Source organism: Oenanthe melanoleuca, chromosome 25 (genome assembly GCF_029582105.1).
Source record: "Oenanthe melanoleuca isolate GR-GAL-2019-014 chromosome 25, OMel1.0, whole genome shotgun sequence".
NCBI classification, from domain to species: domain Eukaryota; kingdom Metazoa; phylum Chordata; class Aves; order Passeriformes; family Muscicapidae; genus Oenanthe; species Oenanthe melanoleuca.
Window position 1 is genome coordinate 7963583 of NC_079358.1, and position 26994 is coordinate 7990576.

The window sequence follows — 26994 nt, forward strand, 5'->3', positions numbered from 1 at the left end:
CCAATCCCCCAATCCCCTCAAACCCCCCAATCCCCCCCAATCCCCCCCCAGCCCCCCAATCACCCCCAATCCCCCCCAATCCCCCCTCACCAGCAGGTTCACGGCCTCGATGACGTCGATGAACACCTCGTTCAATCCCCACCCCAAATCCCCCCAATCTCCCAATTCCCCCCAATCCCCCCAATCCCCCCCAGCCCCCCAATCCCCCCAATCTCCCCAGCCCTCACCAGCAGGTTGACGGCCTCGATGAACACCTCGTTCATTCCCCACCCCAAATCCCCCCAATCTCCCAATTCCCCCCAGCCCCCCAATTCCCCCTCACCAGCAGGTTGACGGCCTCGATGACGTCGATGAACACCTCGTTCTTTTTGTAGCGGACGCCCTCGGAGCGCCAGGACACGGCGTTGGTCACCGTGGTGGGCACGCGCGACTTGCCCGTGTCCAGCTTGTTCCCCTCCTGCGTGATGTACCTGAGGGGCCGGGGGCGTCGCTGGGGGGGGGCTCTGGGGGTTCCCTGTGCCCCCCGGGACCCCCTCCCCGCACTCACTCCTGCAGGATCTTGCTGTCTGTGGTCTGGGGGAAGCCGAAATCCATCAGCTCGTCCAGCAGCTCGTAGATGATGACGAAGTTGTCGCGGATGCTTTCCTCCTCCAGCTCCTTGAAATACTCGGAGAACACCTGGGGAGGGGGCGGGGGGGGACACACCCGTGTGACCCCTCCCCAATCAGGGTGACCCCCCCAGCCCCTCGGCGAGACCCCCCGGACTCACCTCCACCACCTTGTAGAGGAAGGAGAACACCAGGGACGCGTTGCCGTTCTTCTTGGTGGTGGCCACCACTGCGGGGAGGGGCGCTAAGGAAAACGGGGAGGGGTCCCCCGAGGCTGGGGAGGGGTCCCCCGAGGCCGGGGAGGGGTTTCCGGGAGGATACGGTAGAGGTTGGCGTGTTTGATCCACAGGAAGTGCACGTGGCCGTGGGTCAGCACGGGGGTGAGGGTCCCCTCCTCCTCCCGCTGCAGCAGGACCCCCATGAAGTTGTCGATCTCCCCCAGCCCCACATCGCCCTTGTAGTTCCGGCTGATCAGCGGCTGGGGGGGGGTGAGGAAGGGGTTAAAAGTGGGGACACCCCCCTCCCCTAAACTGCTCGGGGTCACGGGGGGTCACCGCCACTGACCTTGGGGACAGAGGGGACAGCGGGGTGTGCCCCGGGCCGGACACCTGAGTGACCCCCGTGACCCCCAGAAGGGTTTTGGGGGGGTTACATGTGGAGAACCCCCAAAAAATCCCGGAGGTCACGGGGGTCACCACCAGTGACCTTGGGTGACCTTCAAGGACACAGGGGTCCCCCCAGCTCGGACACCTGAGTGACCCCCAGAAGGGTTTTGGGGTGGAGAAACCCCCAAAAAATAAATCCTGGGATCACAGGGGTCACGGGGTTCGCCACCACTGACCTTGAATGACCTTCAAGGACACAGGGGACAGTGGGGTGTCCCCAAACTCGGACACCTGAGTGACCCCCAGACGGGTTTTGGGGGGGTTACATGTGGCGAACCCCCCCTAAAAATAAATCCTGGGGGTCACAGGGGTCACAGGGGTCACAGGGGTCACCGCCACTGACCTTGGGGACAGAGGGGACAGTGGGGTGTCCCCAAACTCGGACACCTGAGTGACCCCCAGAAGGGTTTTGGGGTGGAGAAAATCCCCCAAAAAATCCTGGGGGTCACGGGGGTCACAGGGGTCACGGGGGTCATGGGGGTCACCGCCACTGACCTTGGGGACAGAGGGGACAGTGGGGTGTCCCCAAACTCGGACACCTGAGTGACCCCCAGAAGGGTTTTGGGGTGGAGAACCCCCCAAAAAATCCTGGGGGTCACGGGGGTCACCGCCAGTGACCTTGGGTGACCTTCAAGGACACAGGGTGTCCCCAGCTCGGACACCTGAGTGACCCCCAGACGGGTTTTGGGGGGCTACATGTGGCGAACCCCCCCCCACCCAAAAATCCTGGGGGTCACGGGGGTCACCGCCAGTGACCTTGGGTGACCTTCAAGGACAGCGGGGTGTCCCCGTGGTGTTTTTGGGGTTTTTTTGGGGGTCTCACCTTGCCCTTGAGGTCCAGGATGAAGAGGGCGGAGGCGGCCATGGCGGCAGCGGCCCCGTCACCACCTGCGGCCCCGTCACCTGCACAGGTGAGCGCGGCGGCGGCGGCGCCCGCGGGGCCTTAAAGGGGCCCCGCCCCGCACCCCCCACCCCCCACCGCGGGGGTCGCAGGGACCCCCAAACTCTGCCACTCCGCTGGGGCTTTCATTTTTTATTTTTTTATAATTTTTTTAAAATTTTTTTTGAATTTTTTTAAAATTTTTTTTGAATTTTTTTGAATTTTTTAAAATTTTTTTAAAATTTTTTTTAAATTTTTTTAATTTTTTTTAATTTTTTAAATTTTTTTTTAATTTTTTTTAAAATTTTTTAAATTTTTTTTAAATTTTTTTAAAATTTCTTTTTAATTTTTTAAATTTTTTTTTTTTTTTTAGCGGTTGGTTTTGGGGTGGGGGTCGCCCTCCCCAGATGGTCCCTGGGATATTTGGGTGTCTCACCCTGCGGGGGGGGGGGGGTCTTTGCACCCCCAAATTCTCCCTCACTCCTGCATTCCCCATTTTGGGGGTCGCTGCACCCCCAGACCCCCAAATCCCCCACGGGAGGGTCCTTGTGCCCCCTCCCCTTCCTTTTTGGGGGGTCCCCGCACCCCCAGACCCCCAAATCCCCCACGGGAGGGTCCTTGTGCCTCCTCCCCTTCCCTTTTGGGGGGTCCCAGCACCCCCAGACCCCCAAATCCCCCACGGGAGGGTCTTTGTGCCCCCTCCCCTTCGCTTTTTGGGTGGTCCCAGCACCCCCAGACCCCCAAATCCCCCACGGGAGGGTCCCTGTGCCCCCTCCCCTTCCCTTTTTGGGGGGTCCCAGCACCCCCAGACCCCCAAATCCCCCTCGGGAGGGTCTTTGTGTCCCCTCCCCTTCCCTTTTGGGGGGTCCCAGCACCCCCAGACCCCCAAATCCCCCACGGGAGGGTCCCTGTGCCCCCTCCCCTTCGCTTTTTGGGTGGTCCCCGCACCCCCAGACCCCCAAATCCCCCACGGGAGGGTCTTTGTGTCCCCTCCCCTTCCCTTTTTGGGGGGTCCCAGCACCCCCAGACCCCCAAATCCCCCACGGGAGGGTCCCTGTGCCCCCTCCCCTTCGCTTCTGGGGGGTCCCAGCACCCCCAGACCCCCAAATCCCCCACGGGAGGGTCCCTGTGCCCCCTCCCTTTCCCTTTTGGGGGGTCCCAGCACCCCCAGACCCCCGAATTCCCCGAAATTCGCGGAGCCCCGGGAGGGGCGGGACCGCTCCGGGCCCGGCCCCGGGGGCGGGTCGGTACCGGGGGTGGGGCCGAGCCCGCAGCCACAGCCCGGGGGTCCCGGGGGGTCCCGGGAGAACCGCCCGGAGCCGCCATGGACCGGCCCGAGAGCAGGAGGGACCCGGACGGCGATTACGGTACCGAGCATCCCCCCCAAACCCCTCCCGGGGCTCCCCAAAAATCCCCCGGGTTGGGAACCCCCCCGTATTCGGGAATTCCAGGATTTGGGAACTCGCGGGTTTTGGGAATTAGCGGATTTTGGGAACTCCCGGATTTGGGAATTAGCGGATTTTGGGAACTCGCAGATTTTGGGGCGCGCTCAGGATTTTGGGGACCCCGCCCGGGCTCGGAGCCCTTTGGGATTTAGGGTGTGGGGAACTCCAATTTTGGGGTTTTGAGACCCTTCAGTTTTGGGGATCCCCCTTGGTTTTTGGGGCTCCTGGGTTTGAGAAAATCCCTCAAATCTGAGGACACAGAGACACCCAACATTTGGGGACCCCCACTTTTGGGTACCCCGAAATTTGGGGACTCCCAGATTTGGGGATCCCCGCGTTTGGTGACCCCCCCAGATTTGGGGACCACCCGTCCATCCCCCGGGACACCCCCAGGGATGCTGCAGGGGTTGGGGGGGGGGGCGGCCTCGCATATTTTGGGGGGGGGGGCTCAGGATCGAGCCGGGGGAGGCAGAGACCCCTCCCAGGGACCCTGAGCCCCCCCAAAAGCCGGGACCCCCCGTTTTTGGCGGTGTCTTTGTTCCCGGAGCGCGGGGAGGGGGGCACCCGCAGCCCTGACATCACCGGCGGCCTATGGGATGGGAGCGCCGGGATCCCGGGGCCGCTCCCGGGGGTTGATCCGCCCGGCGGAACCGGGGCGGGGATGGCACCGGCGGCACCGCCCCCCCCCCCCCGAACCCTGGAACCCGACATTTCCAACGCGGTCAAAACATCTGAACCGGGTTCGGCGGGGTCGGACCGCGCCCCGCTGATTGCCGGTACCGGAGCTGGGAAATGCCCGGTGCCGGAATCGCCCCGGTGCCGGAATCCCCCCGGTTACCACGGGATCGGAGCTGTCCCGGTTCCCCCGAGTTCTCTCCCCTAGTTCTGTCCCGGTTCTGCCCCGGTTGTTTCCCGATTCTCATCCTGTTCTGTCCCGTTTCTCTCCCCGTTTTTCCTCGATTTTCATCAGGTTCTGTCCCGGTTCTGTCCCGGTTCTCTCCCCGGTTCTGTCCCTGTTTCTCCCCGGTTCTCTCCCCGGTTCTGCCGCTGGTTCCCCCTGGTTCTGCCCCCGTTTCTCCCCCGTTTCCCCCCGATTCTCTCCTGGTTTTTCCTCGATTTTCATCCGGTTCTGTCCCAGTTCTGTCCCGGTTCTCTCCCCGGTTCTGTCCCTGTTTCTCCCTGGTTCTCTCCCCGGTTCTGCCGCTGGTTCCCCCCGGTTCTGCCCCCGTTTCTCTCCTGGTTTTTCCTCGATTCTCATCCGGTTCTGTCCCGGTTTTCCCCCCGTTTCTCTCCTGGTTTTTCCTCGATTCTCATCCGGTTCTGTCCCGGTTTTCCCCCCGTTTCTCTCCCGGTTTTTCCTCGATTCTCATCCGGTTCTGTCCCGGTTTTCCCCCCGTTTCTCTCCCCCCGTTTCTCTCCCCCGTTTCCCCCGGTTCTTTCACCGTTTCTCTCCCGGTTTTTCCCCGATTCTCATCCGCTTCTGTCCCGGTTTTCCCCCCGGTTCTGCCCCCGTTTCCCCCCGATTCTCTCCCGGTTTTTCCCCGCTTCTCCCCCGCTGCTCTCGGGGCGGGGTTTGAGCCACGTTCGTGCCCCGGAGGGCGGATTTTGGTGGGGGCTGTGACGGAGGCGGGGTCGTCTGAGCCCGGCCCAGCCCAGCCCAGCCCAGTTCAGCCCAGTTCAGCCCAGTTCAGCCCAGTTCGGCTCGGACGGGACCGGGAGCGGCGGCGGCCCCGGGGGTTCGGGGATGGGGGGACACGGGGACAACTACTACGGCAAACACGGTAACGGGGCGGGGGGCTCGAGGGGGTTCAGGGGTAATTTTGGGGGGTTCAGAAGCGCGGCCGGGACTCGGAGGTTCACCCGAGGTCGGGGGGCACCGCCCGCTGTGGGTCGGGGTCAATTTTTGGGGTCCCCCCGCGGTTTGGGGGCTCCTTTGGGGCGGTTTCGCGCGGCTCGGCCGCGGAAAAAAAGGCGGAAAAACAAACCCAAAATGGGCGGAAAACGGGGCAGGAAAAGGCGAAGAAAGCGAAACCAAAAGCGGCCGCGCCCCGAGCGAGGAGGGGGCCGCGGTTTTGGGGGGCTGGGGAGGGGGTGCTCGGTTTTTTTTGGGGGGGGATTTTGGGGTTGAGAGGCCGCGGTTTTGGGGCCGGCCGCCCTCCCTCCCTCCCTCCCTTCCAGGCACGGAACCGGCCCGACGGTCCCAAACCGGCTGCGGCGGTTCTGGGGCGACTCCGCGGCGCCGGGAGGGGACGGGAGGGGTCCCGGGAGGGGTCCCGGGGTCGCTGCTGGTTCTGACCCCCCCCCCCCCGTCGCCGTTTTTTGGGGGTTTGAAGACCCCCCCCCCCAGAAAGGAGAGAACTCCAAAAAACCACCCCCAAAAAAAATACCCCAAAACAAATCTGGCTCGGGATTGCTACGATTTCCACCCCTCAAAATAACACCTCCCTGTCTCGGGGTTGCTGCGACCCCCCCAAAATCCACCCCAAATCCCCTAAATCCCCTAAATCCCCCCCTTTCCCCGAGCCGCTCCCCACGCTGGCTCCGCTCCCACCCTAAAAATAAAGCGGAGCAGCGGCGCGGCGCCGGGGAGGCTGCGGGGGGGCTCGGGGGGACCCCCGGTGACACCCCCCGATCCCCGGTGATCCCCCCGACCCCCGGAGACACCCCCCGACCCCCGGTGACCCCCCCAGCCCCGCGGTTCTTTGGTACCTCGCTGGAATTCGCTGTTTCCGTGGCGTTTCGGGTCCCTCTCGCCGCCGCCTGGGGACATTTTTGGGATTTTTGGGCAGAGCCACCTGTGGGAATGAGTTTTCCGTGGGAATTGGAGATGTTTTTTCTTCTGATCCCGGGGATTTTTATTTTTTTTAAAGTTTTTTTTTTGGATATTTTTTGGCTTCATGCTGTGGGGTGAGGAGGATGAGGAGAGCCTTCCTCCCGCCCCAGCCATTCCCCATTCCCGTTCCTCTTCCTCCCCACAGGGACCCCACAGAAATATGACCCCACTTTCAAAGGTCCCATCTATGACAGGTGAGGAGAGCCCCCCAGGGTCCCCAAATCCAAATCCCTGTTCTCAAATTCATGATCCCCAAATGCATGTCCCCAAATTCAGATCCCCAAATCCGTGTCCCCAAATCCAGGTCCCCAAATCCAGATCCCCAAACCCATGTCCCCAAATTCAGATCCCCAAATCCACGTTCCTAAACCCAGATCCCCAAACCCAAATCCTCAAATCCCTGTTCCCAAATCCAGGTCCCCAAATACGCATCCCCAAATCCCTGTCCCCAAATTCAGATCCCCAAATCCACGTTCCCAAATCCAAGCCCCAAACCCCTGTCCCAAATCCACATCCCCAAATCCACATCCACATCCCCAAACCCAGATCCCCAAATCCAGGTCCCCAAATCCACATCCCCAGATCCCCATCCCCAAATCCCTGTCCCCAAATCCACATCCCCAAACCCCTGTCCCCAATTCCCTGTCCCCAAATCCACATCCCCAAACCCCTGTCCCCAATTCCCTGTCCCCAAACTCACATCCCCAAATCCAGATCCCCAAATCCCTATCCCCAAACCCACATCCCCAAACCCACATCCCCAAACCCAGATCCCCAAACCCACATCCCCAATTCCCTGTCCCCAAATCCACATCCCCAAATCCCTGTCCCCAAATCCACATCCCCAATTCCCTGTCCCCAAACCCCTGTCCCCAAACCCACATCCCCAAACCCCTGTCCCCAATTACCTGTCCCCAAACCCACATCCCCAAATCCAGATCCCCAATTCCCTGTCCCCAAATCCACATCCCCAACCCCCTGTCCTCAAATCCACATCCCCAAACCCACATCCCCAAACCCCTGTCCCCAAACCCAGATCCCCAAACCCACATCCCCAATTCCCTGTCCCTAAACCCCTGTCCCCAAACCCACATCCCCAATTCCCTGTCCCCAAACCCACATCCCCAAACCCCGATCCCCAAACCCCTGTCCCCAAACCCCTGTCCCCAAATCCACATCCCCAATTCCCTGTCCCCAAATCCACATCCCCAACCCCCTGTCCCCAAACCCACATCCCCAAACCCCTGTCCCCAATTCCCTGTCCCCAAACCCACATTCCCAATTCCCTGTCCCCAAACCCAGATCCCCAAACCCCTGTCCCCAAACCCCTGTCCCCAAACCCAGATCCCCAAACCCAGATCCCCAATTCCCTGTCCCCAATTCCCTGTCCCCAAACCCACATCCCCAACCCCCTGTCCCCAAACCCACATCCCCAACCCCCTGTCCCCAAACCCAGATCCCCAAACCCCTGTCCCAAACCCCTGTCCCAAACCCCTGTCCCCAAACCCACATCCCCAAACCCCTGTCCCCAAATCCACATCCCCAAACCCCTGTCCCCAAATCCAGATCCCCAAGCCCCTGTCCCCAAACCCCTGTCCCCAATTCCCTGTCCCCAAACCCACATCCCCAAACCCCTGTCCCCAAACCCAGATCCCCAAACCCAGATCCCCAAACCCCTGTCCCCAAACCCCTGTCCCCAAACCCAGATCCCCAAACCCAGATCCCCAAACCCCTGTCCCCAAACCCCTGTCCCCAAACCCAGATCCCCAAACCCAGATCCCCAAACCCCTGTCCCCAAACCCCTGTCCCCAAACCCAGATCCCCAAACCCAGATCCCCAAACCCAGATCCCCAAACCCAGATCCCCAATTCCCTGTCCCCAAACCCACATCCCCAATTCCCTGTCCCCAATTCCCTGTCCCCAATTCCCTGTCCCCAAACCCAGATCCCCAAACCCACATCCCCAATTCCCTGTCCCCAATTCCCTGTCCCCAAATCCACATCCCCAATTCCCCGTCCTCAAATCCACATCCCCAAACCCAGATCCCCAAACCCCTGTCCCCAAACCCAGATCCCCAAACCCACATCCCCAATTCCCTGTCCCCAAACCCACATCCCCAAACCCACATCCCCAAAGCCCTGTCCCCAAACCCAGATCCCCAAACCCCTGTCCCCAAACCCCTGTCCCCAAACCCCTGTCCCCAAACCCACATCCCCAATTCCCTGTCCCCAATTCCCTGTCCCCAAATCCACATCCCCAACCCCCTGTCCTCAAATCCACATCCCCAAACCCACATCCCCAAACCCCTGTCCCCAAACCCCTGTCCCCAAACCCAGATCCCCAAACCCCTGTCCCCAAACCCCTGTCCCCAAACCCAGATCCCCAAACCCCTGTCCCCAAACCCCTGTCCCCAAACCCCTGTCCCCAAACCCAGATCCCCAACCCCCTGTCCCCAACCCCCTGTCCCCAACCCCCTGTCCCCAACCCCCTGTCCCCAAACCCCTGTTCCCAAACCCACATCCCCAAACCCCTGTCCCCAAACCCAGATCCCCAAACCCCTGTCCCCAAATCCACATCCCCAAACCCCTGTCCCCAAACCCTGTCCCCGCAGGGGCTGCACCGACATCATCTGCTGCGTGCTGCTGCTGCTGGCCATCGTGGGCTACGTGGTGGTCGGTGTCGTGGGTACGTCCTGGGGGTCCCTGGGGGGGTCCCTGATGGGTCTGGGGGCTGCAGGGGGGGGGTGACCCCGGCCTGACCCCCCCTGTGCCCCCCAGCCTGGACCCACGGGGACCCCCGGAAGGTGATCCACCCCACGGACAGCCGCGGGCAGTTCTGCGGGCAGCAGGGCACCCCCAACGAGTGAGTGCCGGGACCCCAGACCCCGAATTCTGGGGGGGAACGTAGGGTGGGGCTCCCCCAAACCCATTCTTGGTTTGTTTCACAGGAAAAAACCTTTTCTTTTTTACTTTGACATCGTCAAGTGCGCCAGCCCCCTGGTGCTGCTGGAGTTCCAGTGCCCCACCACGCAGGTACGGCCCCCAGTTCCCCTCTGGAATTCCCTGAATTTGGGAAACAGGCCTGGAATTCTCCTCTGGGATCCCCCAAATTGGGAATCTGGCCTGAAATTCCACTCTGGGATCCCCCAAATTGCGAATTTAGCCTGGAATTCTCCTCTGGGATGCCCCAAATTGGGAATCTGGCCTGGAATTCCACTCTGGGATCCCCCAGACTGGGAATCCAGCCCGGAATTCCCCTCTGGCATCCCCCAAATTGGGAATCCAGCTCGGAATTCCTCTCTGGGATCCCCCAGACTGGGAATCCAGCCCGGAATTCCTCTCTGGGATGCCCCAAATTGGGAATCCAGCCTGGAATTCCCCTCTGGAATTCCCTGAATTTGGGAAACAGGCCTGGAATTCTCCTCTGGGATCCCCTGAATTGGGAACCTGGCCCCGAATTCCCTTTTGGAATTCCCTGAATTTGCAAATCCGGCCTGGTATTCTCCACTGGGATCCCCCAAATTGGGAATCCGGCCTGAAATTCCCCTCTGGGATCCCCCAAATTTGGAATCCGGCCTGAAATTCCTCTCTGGAATCCCCCAGATTGGGAATCTGTCTGGAACTCCTTTCAGGGATCCCCCAAATTTGGGAATCCAGCCCGGAATTCTCCTCTGGGATCCCCCAGACTGGGAATCCAGCCCGGAATTCCTTTCTGGGATCCCCCAGACTGGGAATCCAGCCTGGAATTCCTCTCTGGGATCCCCCAAATTGGGAATTCTGGCCTGGAATTCCTCTCTGGGATCCCCCAAATTGGGAATCCAGCCCGGAATTCCTCTCTGGGATGCCCCAAATTTGGAATCCAGCCCGGAATTCCTCTCTGGGATCCCCCAGATTTGGGAATTCAGCCTGGAATTCCTCTCTGGGATCCCCCAGATTGGGAATCCAGCCCGGAATTCCTCTCTGGGATCCCCCAGACTGGGAATCCAGCCCGGAATTCCTCTCTGGGATGCCCCAAATTGGGAATCCAGCCTGGAATTCCTCTCTGGAATTCCCCAAATTGGGAATCTGTCTGGAATTCCTTTCATGGATCCCCGAAATTTGGGAATCCAGCCTGGAATTCCTCTCTGGGATGCCCCAAATTGGGAATCCAGCCTGGAATTCCCCTGTGGGATCCCCCAGACTGGGAATCCAGCCCAGAATTCCTCTCTGGGATGCCCCAAATTGGGAATCCAGCCCGGAATTCCTCTGTGGGATCCCCCAAATTGCGAATCCAGCCCGGAATTCCTCTCTGGGATCCCCCGAATTGCGAATCCATCCCGGAATTCCTCTCTGGGATCCCCCAAATTGCGAATTTGGCCTGGAATTCCTCTCTGGGATGCCCCAGACTGGGAATCCAGCCCGGAATTCCTCTCTGGGATCCCCCAGACTGGGAATCCCGCCCAGAATTCCTCTCTGGGATCCCCCAGACTGTGAATCCATCCCCCTGCCCCGTCCTGTCCCCCCAGATCTGTGTCAGCCGCTGCCCAGACCGGTACCTGACGTACCTGACGGCGCACGGGAGCGCCGCCTCCATGGAATATTACCGGGAATTCTGCACCCCCGAGTTCAGGAACCCGCTCAAGGTGCGCTGTGGGCTCGCTGCTGCCGAGGCCTGGGCTGGCTCCTGCTCCCTGAGCTGATGTCCTGCTCCCTGTCCCCACCCAGGCTCCCCTGGAGGTGCTGAAGGACAAGGAGTGCCCGGCCATGCTCATCCCCAGCACCCCGCGTACGTCGCTAATTAGCCGGCGGCTCGTTAAGGATTCCTGGGTTTGCCATCGGGGTTTTTTTGGGGGTTTGGGGGTGTGGTTTGCCCAGCTGAGCTGTGCTCTGTGCCTCTCCAGTGGCGAGGAGGTGCTTCCCAGCCATCCAGGCCAGGAAGGGCGTCATCATGGTGGGCAACGAGACCACCTACGACGACGGGCGGGGGCGGCGCAGGAACGTCACCGAGCTGCTGGAGGGGGCCAAGTGAGTCTGGGGTAATCAGGGGCTGCTTAATTAGCACTGCCTCACCTGGCTGAGGGTGGGAAATCCTGCTCCGAAATCCTGCTCCAAAATCCTGCACCAAAATCCTGCTCCGAAATCCTGCTCCGAAATCCTGCTCTGAAATCCTGCTCCGAAATCCTGCTCCGAAATCCTGCTCCAAAATCCCATTTTGGGAATGGGAGTGGAGGGAGGAAGCACTTGAGGAATTTCCTTGGTTTTGGGATTTCCTTGGTTTTGGGATTTCCTTGTTTTTGGGTGTGAGGTGTTGGAAATCCTGCTCCAAAATCCTGCTCCGAAATCCTGCTCCAAAATCCCATTTTGGGAATGGGAGCAGAGAGAGGAAGCACTTGAGGAATTTCCTTGTTTTTGGGGTTTCCTTGTTTTTGGGGTTTCTTTGGTTTTGGGGTTTCCTTGGTTTTGGGTCTGAGGTGTTGGAAATCCTGCTCCAAAATCCTGCTCCAAAATCCCATTTTGGGAATGGGAGTGGAGGGAGAAAGGACTTGAGGAATTTCCTGAGGGGTTTCCTTGTTTTGGGGTTTCTTTGGTTTTGGGGTTTCCTTGGTTTTGGGTCTGAGGTGTTGGAAATTCTGCTCCGAAATCCTGCTCCAAAATCCTGCTCCAAAATCCCATTTTGGGAATGGGAGTGGAGAGAGGAAGCACTTGAGGAATTTCCTCGGTTTTGGGGTTTCCTTGGTTTTGGGGTTTCCTTGTTTTTGGGGTTTCTTTGGTTTTGGGGTTTCCTTGGTTTTGGGTCTGAGGTGTTGGAAATCCTGCACCAAAATCCCATTTTGGGAATGGGAGCAGAGAGAGGAAGCGCTTGAGGAATTTGCTGAGGGGTTTCCTTGGTTTTGGGGTTTCCTTGGTTTTGGGGTTTCCTTGGTTTTGGGTTCCTCTGGCGGCTGCTCCATTGGTGTTCCCCATTCCCAGAAAAGCCAACGTGGTGCTGGAGGGGGCCAAGTGAGTCTGGGGTAATCAGGGGCTGCTTAATTAGCACTGCCTCACTTGGCTGAGTGTGGGAAATCCTGCACCTAAATCCTGCACCTAAATCCTGCTCTGAAATCCTGCTCTGAAATCCTGCTCCGAAATCCTGCTCCGAAATCCTGCTCCGAAATCCTGCTCCGAAATCCTGCTCCGAAATCCTGCTCCGAAATCCTGCACCGAAATCCTGCTCCGAAATCCTGCTCCGAAATCCTGCTCCGAAATCCTGCTCCGAAATCCTGCTCCGAAATCCTGCTCCAAAATCCTGCTCCGAAATCCTGCTCCAAAATCCCATTTTAGGAATGAGAGTGGAAGGAGGAAGCACTTGAGGAATTTCCTCGGTTTTGGGGTTTCCTTGGTTTTGGGATTTCCTTGTTTTTGGGTGTGAGGTCTTGGAAATCCTGCTCCAAAATCCTGCACCGAAATCCTGCACCGAAATCCTGCTCCAAAATCCTGCTCCAAAATCCCATTTTGGGAATGGGAGTGGAGGGAGGAAGCACTTGAGGAATTTCCTTGGTTTTGGGATTTCCTTGTTTTCGGGTGTGAGGTGTTGGAAATCCTGCTCCAAAATCCTGCTCCAAAATCCCATTTTGGGAATGAGAGCGGAGGGAGGAAGCACTTGAGGAATTTCCTTGTTTTTGGGGTTTCCTTGTTTTTGGGGTTTCCTTGGTTTTGGGGTTTCCTTGGTTTTGGGTCTGAGGTGTTGGAAATCCGGCTCCAAAATCCCATTTTGGGAATGGGAGCAGAGAGAGGAAGCACTTGAGGAATTTCCTTGGTTTTGGGGTTTCCTTGGCTTTGGGGTTTCCTTGGCTTTGGGGTTTCCTTGGCTTTGGGGTTTCCTTGGCTTTGGGGTTTCCTTGGCTTTGGGGTTTCCTTGGTTTTGGGTTCCTCTGGCTGCTGCTCCATCAGTGTTCCCCATTCCCAGAAAAGCCAACGTGGTGCTGGAGGGGGCCAAGTGAGTCTGGGGTAATCAGGGGCTGCTTAATTAGCACTGCCTCACCTGGCTGAGTGTGGAAAATCCTGCTCCAAAATCCTGCTCCAAAATCCTGCTCCAAAATCCTGCTCCAAAATCCTGCACCTAAATCCTGCTCTGAAATCCTGCTCCAAAATCCTGCTCCAAAATCCCGCACCAAAATCCTGCTCCAAAATCCTGCTCCAAAATCCTGCTCCAAAATCCTGCACCTAAATCCTGCTCTGAAATCCTGCTCCAAAATCCTGCTCCAAAATCCCGCACCAAAATCCTGCTCCAAAATCCTGCTCCGAAATCCTGCTCCAAAATCCTGCTCCAAAATCCTGCTCCGAAATCCTGCACCAAAATCCTGCACCGAAATCCTGCTCTGAAATCCTGCTCCGAAATCCTGCTCTGAAATCCTGCTCCAAAATCCTGCTCCAAAATCCTGCACCAAAATCCTGCACCAAAATCCTGCACCAAAATCCTGCACCAAAATCCTGCTCCAAAATCCTGCTCCAAAATCCCATTTTAGGAATGGGAGCAGAGAGAGGAAGCACTTGAGGAATTTCCTCGGTTTTGGGGTTTCCTTGTTTTCGGGTGTGAGGTCTTGGAAATCCTGCTCCAAAATCCTGCTCCAAAATCCTGCTCCAAAATCCTGCTCCAAAATCCCATTTTGGGAATGGGAGTGGAGAGAGGAAGCACTTGAGGAATTTCCTGAGGGGTTTCCTTGGTTTTGGGGTTTCCTTGGTTTTGGGGTTTCCGTGGTTTTGGGTCTGAGGTCTTGGAAATCCTGCTCCAAAATCCCATTTTGGGAATGGGAGCGGAGAGAGGAAGCACTTGAGGAATTTCCCTGGTTTTGGGGTTTCCTTGGTTTTGGGTCTCAGGTGTTGGAAATCCTGCACCAAAATCTCATTTTGGGAATGAGAGCAGAGGGTGGAAGGACTTGAGGAATTTGCTGTGGGGTTTCCTTGTTTTTGGGGTTTCCTTGGTTTTGGGGTTTCCTTGGTTTTGGGGTTTCCTTGGTTTTGGGTGTGAGGTCTTGGAAATCCTGCTCCAAAATCCCATTTTGGGAATGGGAGCGGAGAGAGGAAGGGCTTGAGGAATTTCCTCGGTTTTGGGGTTTCCTTGTTTTTGGGGTTTCATTGGTTTTGGGTGTGAGGTGTTGGAAATCCTGCTCCAAAATCTCGTTTTGGGAATGAGAGCAGAGGCTGGAAGGACTTGAGGAATTTGCTTTGGGGTTTCCTTGCTTTTGGGGTTTCCTTGTTTTGGGGTTTTTTTGGTTTTGGGGTTTCCTTGCTTTTGGGGTTTTTTTTGGTTTTGGGGTTTCCTTGGTTTTGGGGTTTCCTTGGTTTTGGGGTTTTTTTTTGTTTTGGGGTTTTTTGGTTTTGGGATTTCCTTGGTTTTCGGATTTCCTTGGTTTTGGGGTTTCCTTGCTTTGAGGTTTTTTTGGTTTTGGGATTTCCTTGCTTTTGAGGTTTCCTTGGTTGTGTTTTTTTTGCTTTTGGGGTTTCCTTGGTTTTGGTTTTTTTTTTGGGTTTGGATTTTTTTTTGTTTGTTTTGTTTTTTTTTTTTTTGTTTTGGCGTTTCCTTGCTTTTGGAGTTTTTATGTTTTGGGGTTTTTTGGCTTTGGCGTTTCCTTGCTTTTGGGGTTTTTATGTTTTGGGGTTTTTATGCTTTGGGGTTTTTATGTTTTGGGGTTTTTTGGCTTTGGGGTTTCCTTGCTTTTGGGGCTCTCTGGCTGCTGCTCCATCCGTGTTCCCCATTCCAGAAAAGCCAACGTGGTGCTGGAGACCCGGCAGCTGGCCATGAAGATCTTCGAGGATTACACGGTGTCCTGGTACTGGATCATCATGTGAGCACGGGGCAAAAAGGGATTTTTAATACTTCAGCATTTCAATATTGAAAGTTTTTCAATGTTTTCAATTCCTGCCACGATTCCCATCGAGCAGCGGTGTTTTTTAATTTCAATATTTTACAATTCTTCCCACAATTCCCATCGAGCAGCACCTTCCCCTGTTTTTTTTATTTCAATATTTTGATTTCAATATTTTGATTTCAGTATTTTCCAATTTTTCCCACAATTTCCATCAAGCAACAGCGTCGCTCCCGTGGCTTCTCCTATTTTTTGAGTTCAATATTTTGATTTCAATATTTTATAATTCTTCCCACAATTCCCATCGAGCAGCAGCTTCCCCTGTTTTTTTTATTTCAATATTTTGATTTCAATATTTTGATTTCAGTATTTTCCAATTTTTCCCACAATTCCCATCAAGCAACAGCTTCGCTCCCGTGGCTTCTCCTATTTTTTGAGTTCAATATTTTGATTTCAATATTTTATAATTCTTCCCACAATTCCCATCGAGCAGCAGCTTCCCCTGTTTTTTGATTTCAATATTTTGATTTCAGTATTTTCCAATTCTTCCCACAATTTCCATCAAGCAACAGCTTCGCTCCCGTGGCTTCTCCTATTTTTTGATTTCAATATTTTGATTTCAATATTTTATAATTCTTCCCATGATTTCTATCGAGCAGCAGCTTCCCCTGTTTTTTGATTTCAATATTTTGATTTCAGTATTTTCCAATTCCTGCCACGATTTCCATAGAGCAGCGGCGTTTTTTGATTTCAATATTTTACAATTCAATATTTTACAATTCCCATCGAGTTAGCTATGTCGCTCCCCTGGCCCCTCCCGTTTTCCATTTCAATATTTTGATTTCGATATTTCCATTTCAATGTTTGATTTCAATATTTTACAATTCCCACCGAGCAGCAGTGTCACTCCCATGGCTCCTCTCATTTTCCATTTCAATATTTTGATTTCAATATTTCACAGTTTCCACTGAGCAGCGGCGTCACTCCCCTGGCCCCTCCTGTTTTCCATTTCAGTATTTTGATTTTGATATTTTCATTTCAATATTCTGATTTCAATATTTTACAATTCCCACCGAGCAGCGCTGTCGCTCCCCTGGCCCCTCCCGTTTTCCATTTCAATATTTTGATTTCGATATTTTCATTTCAATATTTGATTTCAATATTTTACAATTCCTATTGAGCAGCAGCGTCGCTCCCATGGCCCCTCCCATTTTTCATTTCAATATTTGATTTCAATATTTTACAATTCCCACCGAGCAGCAGTGTCACTCCCCTGGCCCCTCCCGTTTTCCATTTCAATATTTTGATTTCGATATTTCCATTTCAATATTCTGATTTCAATATTTTACAATTCCCATCGTGTTAGCTACGTTGCTCCCATGGCTCCTCCCATTTTGTAATTTCAATATTTTGATTTCAATATTTTACAATTCCCATTGAGTTAGCTACGTTGCTCCTGTGGCTCCTCCCATTTTTTAATTTCAATATTCTGATTTCAATATATTACAGTTCCCACCGAGCAGCGGCGTCGCTCCCGTGGCCCCTCTCATTTTCCATTTCAATATTTTGATTTCGATATTTTCATTTCAATATTCTGATTTCAATATTTTACAATTCCCACCGAGCAGCAGTGTCACTCCCGTGGCCCCTCTCATTTTCCATTTCAATATTTTGATTTAGATATTTTCATTTCAATATTCTGATTTCAATATTTTACAATTCCCACCGAGCAGCGCTGTCGCTCCCCTGGCTCCTCCCGTTTTTCACTTCAATATTTTGATTTCAATATTTTCATTTCAATATTTTACAATTCTTCCCAGGATTCCCATCAAGCAGCAGCGTCGCTCCTGTGGCTTCTCCTATTTTTTAATTTCAATATTTTGATTTCAATATTTTCCAATTATTCCCATGATTTCCATCAAGCAGCGGTGTCACTCCCATGGCCCCTCCTGTTTTTCATTTCAATATTTTGATTTCAATATTTGATTTCAATATTTTACAATTCCCACCGAGCAGCAGTGTCACTCCCCTGGCTCCTCCCATTTTCCATTTCAATATTTTGATTTCAATATTTTACAATTCCCATCGAGCAGCAGTGTCACTCCTCTGGCCCCTCCCGTTTTCCATTTCAATATTTTGATTTCAATATTTCACAATTCCCACCGAGCAGCGACGTCGCTCCCCTGGCCCCTCCCGTTTTCCATTTCAATATTTTGATTTCGATATTTCCATTTCAATATTTGATTTCAATATTTTACAATTCCCATCGAGCAGCAGTGTCGCTCCCCTGGCCCCTCCCGTTTTCCATTTCAATATTTTGATTTTGATATTTTCCAATTCTTCCCGCGATTCCCATCAAGCAGCGCTGTCACTCCCATGGCTCCTCCCGTTTTTTCATTTCAATATTTTGATTTCAGTATTTTGATTTCAATATTTTACAATTCCCATCGAGTTAGCTACGTCGCTCCCCTGGCCCCTCCCGTTTTCCATTTCAATATTTTGATTTCGATATTTTCATTTCAATATTTGATTTCAATATTTTACAATTCCCACCGAGCAGCGGCGTCGCTCCCCTGGCCCCTCCCGTTTTCCATTTCAATATTTTAATTTCAATATTTTGATTTCAATATTTTACAATTCCCATCGAGCAGCAGTGTCACTCCCATGGCCCCTCTCATTTTCCATGTCAATATTTTGATTTCAATATTTTCATTTCAATATTTGATTTCAATATTTTACAATTCCCATCGAGCAACGCTGTCGCTCCCCTGGCTCCTCCCATTTTTCATTTCAATATTTTGATTTCAATATTTCACAATTCCCACTGAGCAGCGACGTCGCTCCCCTGGCCCCTCCCGTTTTCCATTTCAATATTTTGATTTAGATATTTTCATTTCAATATTTGATTTCAATATTTTGATTTCAATATTTCACAATTCCCACCGAGCAGCGACGTCGCTCCCCTGGCCCCTCCCGTTTTCCATTTCAATATTTTGATTTCGATATTTCCATTTCAATATTTGATTTCAATATTTTACAATTCCCATCGAGCAGCAGTGTCGCTCCCCTGGCCCCTCCCGTTTTCCATTTCAATATTTTGATTTTGATATTTTCCAATTCTTCCCGCGATTCCCATCAAGCAGCGCTGTCACTCCCATGGCTCCTCCCGTTTTTTCATTTCAATATTTTGATTTCAGTATTTTGATTTCAATATTTTACAATTCCCATCGAGTTAGCTACGTCGCTCCCCTGGCCCCTCCCGTTTTCCATTTCAATATTTTGATTTCGATATTTTCATTTCAATATTTGATTTCAATATTTTACAATTCCCACCGAGCAGCGGCATCGCTCCCCTGGCCCCTCCCGTTTTCCATTTCAATATTTTAATTTCAATATTTTGATTTCAATATTTTACAATTCCCATCGAGCAGCAGTGTCACTCCCATGGCCCCTCTCATTTTCCATGTCAATATTTTGATTTCAATATTTTCATTTCAATATTTGATTTCAATATTTTACAATTCCCATCGAGCAACGCTGTCGCTCCCCTGGCTCCTCCCATTTTTCATTTCAATATTTTGATTTCAATATTTCACAATTCCCACTGAGCAGCGACGTCGCTCCCCTGGCCCCTCCCGTTTTCCATTTCAATATTTTGATTTAGATATTTTCATTTCAATATTTGATTTCAATATTTTGATTTCAATATTTCACAATTCCCACCGAGCAGCGACGTCGCTCCCCTGGCCCCTCCCGTTTTCCATTTCAATATTTTGATTTTGATATTTTCATTTCAATATTTGATTTCAATATTTTACAATTCCCATCGAGCAGCAGTGTCACTCCCATGGCTCCTCTCATTTTCCATTTCAATATTTTGATTTTGATATTTTCCAATTATTCCCACGATTCCCATCAAGCAGCGGTGTCACTCCCATGGCTCCTCCTGTTTTTTAATTTCATTATTTTGATTTCAATATTTTGATTTCAATATTTCACAATTCCCACCGAGCAGCGGCGTCGCTCCCCTGGCCCCTCCCGTTTTCCATTTCAATATTTTGATTTCGATATTTTCATTTCAATATTTGATTTCAATATTTTACAATTCCCACTGAGCAACAGTGTCACTCCCATGGCCCCTCCCGTTTTCCATTTCTATATTCTGATTTCGATATTTTACAATTCCCACCGAGCAGCAGTGTCACTCCCATGGCTCCTCTCATTTTCCATTTCAATATTTTGATTTAGATATTTCCATTTCAATATTTGATTTCAATATTTTACAATTCCCACCGAGCAGCGCTGTCGCTCCCCTGGCCCCTCCCGTTTTCCATTTCAATATTTTGATTTCAATATTTTGATTTCGATATTTTACAATTCCCATCGAGTTAGATACGTTGCTCCCCTGGCCCCTCCCGTTTTCCATTTCAATATTTTGATTTAGATATTTCCATTTCAATATTTTGATTTCAATATTTTACAATTCCCACCGAGCAGCGGCGTCGCTCCCCTGGCCCCTCCCGTTTTCCATTTCAATATTTGATTTCAATATTTCACAATTCCCACCGAGCAGCAGTGTCACTCCCCTGGCCCCTCCCGTTTTCCATTTCAATATTTTGATTTCGATATTTCCATTTCAATATTTTACAATTCCCATCGAGCAGCAGTGTCACTCCCATGGCTCCTCTCATTTTCCATTTCAATATTTGATTTCAATATTTCACAATTCCCACTGAGCAGCGGCGTCGCTCCCCTGGCCCCTCCCGTTTTCCATTTCAATATTTTGATTTCGATATTTTGATTTCAATATTTGATTTCGATATTTTACAATTCCCATCGAGCAGCGGCGTCGCTCCCGTGGCCCCTCCCGTTTTCCATTTCAATATTTTCATTTCAATTTTTGATTTCAATATTTCACAATTCCCATCGAGCAGCAGTGTCACTCCCATGGCCCCTCCCGTTTTCCATTTCAATATTTTGATTTCAATATTTCCATTTCAATATTTGATTTCGATATTTCACAATTCCCATCGAGCAGCAGTGTCACTCCCGTGGCCCCTCTCATTTTCCATTTCAATATTTTGATTTCGATATTTTCATTTCAATATTTGATTTCAATATTTCACAATTCCCACTGAGCAGCAGTGTCACTCCCATGGCCCCTCTCATTTTCCATGTCAATATTTTGATTTCAATATTCTGATTTCAATATTTTACAATTCCCACCGAGCAGCAGTGTCGCTCCCATGGCTCCTCTCATTTTCCATTTCAATATTTTGATTTCAATATTCTGATTTCAATATTTCACAATTCCCATCAAGCAGCGGCGTCGCTCCCCTGGCCCCTCCCGTTTTCCATGTCAATATTTTGATTTCAATATTTTTATTTCGATATTTTACAATTCCCACTGAGCAGCAGTGTCACTCCCGTGGCCCCTCCCGTTTTCCATGTCAATATTTTGATTTCAATATTTGATTTCAATATTTCACAATTCCCACCGAGCAGCAGCGTCACTCCCCTGGCCCCTCCCATTTCCCATGTCAATATTCCCCATCCCTGCCCCATTTCCCCGTGGTTTGGGGTGCTGACGGGCGGTGCCTTCCTCCCGCAGCGGCCTGGTCATCGCCATGCTGGCCAGCCTCACCTTCATCGTGCTGCTGCGCTTCCTGGCCGGGGTCATGGTGTGGGTGATGATCGTCATGGTGATCCTGGTGCTGGGATACGGTGAGCAGAGGGGCTGGGAGCCTCCCCCTGGTTTGTTTTTCCCCTTTTCCCTGTTTTCCAGTGGGGTTTGCGCTGCAGAATTTCACAGGTGTCTCCTCTCTGACTCCACCTTTACCCTGTGTGAGGTTCTTTAGATCTCCAGTGCTCTACAGGCACCAAACTCTTGGCTGCAATTTATCTTTTTTACCTTAAATAAGCAAAGCAGCTAGTAGTTAAAAAGGTTATTTGTTGCAAAGCACATCAGTCTCAACAGGCAACTGCAAAAAGCAATGGCAAGTGCAGTGGCAGTAGCAAAGCAAAAACCTGGCAAAGAGCAAATGGCTAAAAGTCACAAATGGCTAAAAGCCACAAATGGCTAAAAGTCACAAATGGCTAAAAGCCACAATGGCTAAAAGTCACAAAGGCTAAAAGTCACAAATGGCTAAAAGCCTGTGGCTAAAAGTCACAAATGGCTAAAAGTCACAAATGGCTAAAAGCCACGATGGCTAAAAGTCACAAATGGCTAAAAGTCACAAATGGCTAAAAGCCACAAATGGCTAAAAGTCACAAATGGCTAAAAGCCACAAATGGCTAAAAGTCACAAAGGCTAAAAGTCACAAATGGCTAAAAGCCACAAATGGCTAAAAGCCACAAATGGCTAAAAGTCACAAATGGCTAAAAGTCACAATGGCTAAAAGCAACAGTGGCTAAAAGTCACAGATGGCTAAAAGTCACAAATGGCTAAAAGTCACAAATGGCTAAAAGTCACAATGGCTAAAAGTCACAAATGGCTAAAAGCAACAGTGGCTAAAAGTCACAAATGGCTAAAAGTCACAAATGGCTAAAAGCCACAATGGCTAAAAGTCACAAAGGCTAAAAGTCACAAATGGCTAAAAGTCACAAATGGCTAAAAGCCACAATGGCTAAAAGTCACAAATGGCTAAAAGTCACAATGGCTAAAAGTCACAAATGGCTAAAAGCCACAAATGGCTAAAAGTCACAAAGGCTAAAAGTCACAAATGGCTAAAAGTCACAAATGGCTAAAAGCAACAGTGGCTAAAAGTCACAGATGGCTAAAAGTCACAAATGGCTAAAAGTCACAAATGGCTAAAAGTCACAATGGCTAAAAGTCACAAATGGCTAAAAGCAACAGTGGCTAAAAGTCACAAATGGCTAAAAGTCACAAATGGCTAAAAGCCACAATGGCTAAAAGTCACAAAGGCTAAAAGCACCAGCTGTCCCCAGTACAAACCCTTATATAGGATTTTTCCAACAAGCTAAGATGCAAACTCAGACCACCACTCTTTAATCTATTAGAATTCTAATTTCTCCACCACTCTTTAACCTATTGCAACTCTAGTTTCTCCACCACTCTTTAACCTAGTAGAATTCCAGTTTCTCCACCATTCTTTAACCTATTGTAATTCTAGTTTCTCCACCACTTCTTAATTTATTAGAATTCTAGTTTCTCCCTTACTCCTTAACCTATTAGAATTCCAGTTTCTCCACCATTCTTTAACCTATTGCAATTCTAGTTTCTCCACCACTCTTTAACCTATTGCAATTCTAGTTTCTCCACCACTTCTTAATTTATTAGAATTCTAGTTTCTCCACCACTCCTTAACTTACTAGAATTCTAATTTCTCCACCACTCCTTAACCTATTGCAATTCTAGTTTCTCCACCACTCTTTAACCTATTGTAATTCTAGTTTCTCCACCACTCCTTAACCTATTGCAATTCTAGTTTCTCCACCATTCTTTAACCTATTAGAATTCCAGTTTGTTAGCACATCAGGTTGTGTATAGAACTATACAGTCTATCTTGTTTTATCTAAATGTAAGCAATATTTTTGCTGTAACTCTATTATGTCTAAGTCCTGTCTAAAACTGTGTGCCTGGAGCCTCTTGCTGAAGATATCAGAGTATTTCAACCTTCACTAGAACTCACTCTGCTACTGTGGCATTTGAAACCCTTCACTTAAAAACATTACAACTAATTTTTTTAGAACTAAGTTTCACTAAAAGCATCAGAACTCAGTGTAAAATTACTGACTTACTTCTGCTTAAACATCTGCTTTATGTGTGAGAGGCTTAATGTACAAATTCATCTAAAAGTTTTAATTAAATCCCAGCGCTCTGATTTCTCTCTGAGGAATTCAGAGACACCCCTGACTCGCAAACAGGACAAATTTCTGATTTTTAATTCCTGCAGGAATCTTCCACTGCTACATGGAATACGCCAAACTGAAAGGAGAGGCGGGGTCGGACGTGTCCCTGACGGATCTGGGCTTCCAGACCGACCTGCGTGTGTACCTGCACCTGCGGCAGACCTGGCTGGCGTTCCGTGAGTTCCAGCGCGGCCTGCTGGGCTGGGGACGGGGTGGGAATGGGAATTGGGTGGGAATGGGGTGGGAATGGGGTGGGAATGGGAATGGGAATGGGGGAATTGGGGTGGGAATGGGGTGGGGAATGGGAATGGGGTGGGAATTGGGGTTTGGGGTGGGAATGGGAATGGGGTGGGAATGGGGTGGGAATTGGGGTTTGGGGTGGGAATGGGAATGGGGTGGGAATGGGAATGGGGTCTGGGGTGGGAATGGGGTGGGAATGGGAATGGGGTGGGAATTGGGGTGGGAATGGGAATGGGGTCTGGGGTGGGAATGGGAATGGGGTGGGAATTGGGGTGGGAATGGGGTGGGAATGGGAATGGGGTGGGAATGGGGTCTGGGGTGGGAATTGGGGTGGGAATGGGGTCTGGGGTGGGAATGGGAATGGGGTGGGAATGGGAATTGGGGTGGGAATTGGGGTGGGAATTGGGGTGGGGATGGGGTGGGAATTGGGGTTTGGGGTGGGAATGGGGGTGGGAATGGGAACTGGGGTGGGAATTGGGGTGGGAATGGGGTGAGAATTGGGGTCTGGGGTGGGAATGGGGTTTGGGGTGGGAATGGGGTCTGGGGTGGGAATGGGAATGGGGTGGGAATGAGGTCTGGGGTGGGAATTGGGGTCTGGGGTGGGAATGGGGTTTGGGGTGGGAATGGGAACTGGGGATGGGAAACGGGAATGGGGTTTGGTGCAGGTGCCCTCACAGAGGTGCAGGTGGCTCTCACAGAGGTGCAGGTGGCTCTCAGGAAGGTTCAGGTTCCCTCACAGAGGTGCAGGTGCCCTCACAGAGGTGCAGGTGGCCCTCAGGAAGGTGCAGGTGGCTCTCACAGAGGTGCAGGTAGCTCTCACAGAGGTGCAGGTGGCTCTCACAGAGGTGCAGGTGGCTCTCACAGAGGTGCAGGTGGCTCTCACAGAGGTGCAGGTGGCCTCACAGAGGTTCAGGTGCTCTCACAGAGGTGCAGGTGCCCTCACAGAGGTGCAGGTGGTCTCAGGAAGGTGCAGGTGGCCTCAGGAAGGTGCAGGTGGCTCTCACAGAGGTTCAGGTGCCCTCCCAGAGGTTCAGGTGCCCTCCCAGAGGTTCAGGTGCCCTCACGCTCCCCTCCCCTCCCAGTGATCATCCTGTGCGTGCTGGAGCTGGTGATCGTCCTGCTGCTCATCTTCCTGCGCAAGAGGATCCTCATCGCCATCGCGCTCATCAAGGAGGCCAGCAGGTCTGGGCTTAAACTGGGGTTTAACCCGTGTTTAACTGGGGTTTTACCGGGTTTAACCGGGGTTTAACCAGGTTTAATTGTTTTCTCGCAGGGCTGTCGGTCACGTCATGTCGTCGCTGCTGTTCCCCCTGTGCACCTTCTTCCTGCTGTGCCTCTGCATCGCCTACTGGGCCAGCACTGCTGTGTATCCTTTCTTCATCCTCATCCTCGTCCTCATTCTCATCCTGATTTCATCCTCATCCTCATCTTGATCTTGATTTCACCCTCATCCTCATCCTGATTTCATCCTCGTCCTCATCCTCGTCCTGATTTCACCCTCATTCTCATCCTGATTTCATCCTCGTTCTCATCCTCATCCTGATCCTGATTTCATCCTCATCTTCATCCTGATTTCATCCTTGTCCTCATCCTCATCCTGATCTTGATTTCATCCTCATCCTCATTCTCATCCTGATTTCATCCTTGTCCTCATCCTCGTCCTGATTTCACCCTCATCCTCATCCTGATTTCATCCTTGTCCTCATCCTCGTCCTGATTTCACCCTCATTCTCATCCTGATTTCATCCTCGTCCTCATCCTCATCCTGATCCTAATTTCATCCTCATCCTGATCCTGATTTCATCCTCATCTTCATCCTGATTTAATCCTTGTCCTCATCCTCATTCTGATCTTGATTTCATCCTCATCCTCATTCTCATCCTGATTTCATCCTCATCCTCATTCTCATCCTGATTTCATCCTCATCCTGATTTTGGTTTCGTCCTCATTCTCATTCTCATTCTGATCCTGATTTCATCCTCATCCTCATCCTCTTCCCTGCATCCCCATTCCCCACAAGTCCAAGGTTTCCCCAGGCACAGAACAGGATCTGCTTGTGGATCCTGAAATCTCTGAGGTTTAACGCAAAATTTACCCTGGGGTGGAAGAGCAGCAGTGGAGCAGGGACTGGTCTGGGTTTAGGGCTGGGTTTGGAGAGTGGAGCAGGGACTGGTCTGGGTTTAGGGCTGGGTTTGGAGAGTGGGGACTGGTCTGGGTTTAGGGCTGGGTTTGGAGAGTGGAGCAGGGACTGGTCTGGGTTTAGGGTTGGGTTTGCAGAGTGGAGCAGGCTGGAGAGTGGAGCAGGGGCTGGTTTGGGTTTGGGATTGGGGGGTTTGGAGCAGGGACTGGTTTGGGTTTAGGGCTGGGTTTGCAGAGTGGAGCAGGGGCTGGTTTGGGTTTAGGGCTGGGTTTGGAGAGTGGGGACTGGTTTGGGTTTAGGGTTGGGTTTGGAGAGTGGAGCAGGGGCTGGTTTGGGTTTAGGGCTGGGTTTGGAAAGTGGGGACTGGTTTGGGTTTAGGGCTGGGTTTGCAGGGTTTGGGTTTAGGGCTGGGTTTGGAGAGTGGGGACTGGTTTGGGTTTAGGGCTGGGTTTGCAGAGTGGAGCAGGGGCTGGTTTGGGTTTAGGGCTGGGTTTGCAGAGAGGGGACTGGTTTGGGTTTAGGGTTGGGTTTGCAGAGTGGGGACTGGTTTGGGTTTAGGGCTGGATTTGCAGAGTGGAGCAGGGGCTGGTTTGGGTTTAGGGCTGGGTTTGGACAGTGGTCACTCCTTGACAGTGACCTGCAGCTTCCTGTCCACCTCCAACGAGGCCGTGTACAAGGTGTTCAACGAGTCAGCCTGCCCCTACTCAGGGCACACCTGCAAACCTGAGGTGAGACCTGGGGGAGCCCAGAACCTGTCAGGGATCTGTCAGAACCTCAGAAACTCAGAACCTTGTCAGGGGTCCTGTCAGAACCTCAGAAACTCAGAACCTCAGAACCTTGTCAGGGGTCCTGTCAGAACCTGAGAACCTGTCAGAGTTCCTGTCAGAACTCAGAACTTCAGAACCTGTCAGAGCTCCTGTCAGAACCTCAGAGCTCAGAACCTGTCAGAGTCCTGTCCGAACCTCTGAACTCAGAACCTCAGAACCTGTCAGAGCTCCTGTCCCACCCCAGACCCTCTCAGATCTCCTGTCCCATCCCACTTCCTCTCATATCTCCTGTCAGAACCCAGACCCTCTCAGATCTCCTGTCCCACCCCAGACCCTCCCAGATCTCCTGTCCCAACCTGACCCTCTCAGATCTCCTGTCCCACCCCAGACCCTCCCAGATCTCCTGTCCCATCCCACTTCTTCTCAGATCTCCTGTCCCACCCAGACCCTCTCAGATCTCCTGTCCCACCCCAGACCCTCCCAGATCTCCTGTCCCATCCCACTTCCTCTCAGATCTCCTGTCCCACCCCAGACCCTCTCAGATCTCCTGTCCCACCCAGACCCTCCCAGATCTCCTGTCCCATCCCAGACCCTCTCATATCTCCTGTCCCATCCCACTCCCTCCCAGATCTCCTGTCCCAACCCGACCCTCTCAGATCTCCTGTCCCACCCCAGACCCTCTCAGATCTCCTGTCCCACCCCAGACCCTCCCAGATCTCC

General features: G+C 51.9%; 3 protein-coding genes across 6 annotated transcripts in view; 2 read left to right on the forward strand and 1 right to left on the reverse strand.

Annotated features, from left to right (window-relative positions):
* STX5 (syntaxin 5) overlaps nt 1-238 on the forward strand; it is a 3862-nt gene extending 3624 nt beyond the window's left edge. The window contains exon 8 of the mRNA XM_056509950.1: nt 221-238. Within this exon, the coding sequence (XP_056365925.1) occupies nt 221-238 (18 nt within the window). The remainder of the gene's footprint in view (nt 1-220) is intronic.
* A 21-nt stretch (nt 239-259) lies between these two features.
* AP1M2 (adaptor related protein complex 1 subunit mu 2) lies at nt 260-2213 on the reverse strand. Its single transcript, XM_056509951.1, has 5 exons — nt 2097-2213; nt 930-1086; nt 770-837; nt 548-678; nt 260-470 (listed from the first exon to the last, which is right to left on the reverse strand). The coding sequence occupies exons 1-5, from the start codon at nt 2136-2138 to the stop codon at nt 260-262; spliced, it is 609 nt and encodes a 202-aa protein (XP_056365926.1). The 5' UTR covers nt 2139-2213.
* A 1226-nt stretch (nt 2214-3439) lies between these two features.
* Nucleotides 3440-26994, forward strand: part of SLC44A2 (solute carrier family 44 member 2) — a 34259-nt gene continuing 10704 nt past the window's right edge. For 2 of the 4 annotated variants that reach the window (XM_056510122.1, XM_056510125.1), the window contains exons 1-14: nt 3440-3520; nt 6577-6625; nt 9043-9116; nt 9209-9293; nt 9379-9463; nt 10936-11052; nt 11135-11195; nt 11311-11434; nt 15151-15234; nt 20867-20979; nt 23172-23303; nt 24450-24549; nt 24641-24733; nt 26151-26235. In XM_056510122.1, coding sequence (XP_056366097.1) covers nt 3478-3520; nt 6577-6625; nt 9043-9116; nt 9209-9293; nt 9379-9463; nt 10936-11052; nt 11135-11195; nt 11311-11434; nt 15151-15234; nt 20867-20979; nt 23172-23303; nt 24450-24549; nt 24641-24733; nt 26151-26235 — 1245 coding nt within the window. In that variant the 5' untranslated portion in view covers nt 3440-3477. Of the gene's footprint in view, nt 3521-5225; nt 5380-6576; nt 6626-9042; nt 9117-9208; nt 9294-9378; nt 9464-10935; nt 11053-11134; nt 11196-11310; nt 11435-15150; nt 15235-20866; nt 20980-23171; nt 23304-24449; nt 24550-24640; nt 24734-26150; nt 26236-26994 lie in introns of those variants that run through there. The other 2 variants (XM_056510126.1, XM_056510124.1) reach the window with 2 other exon arrangements.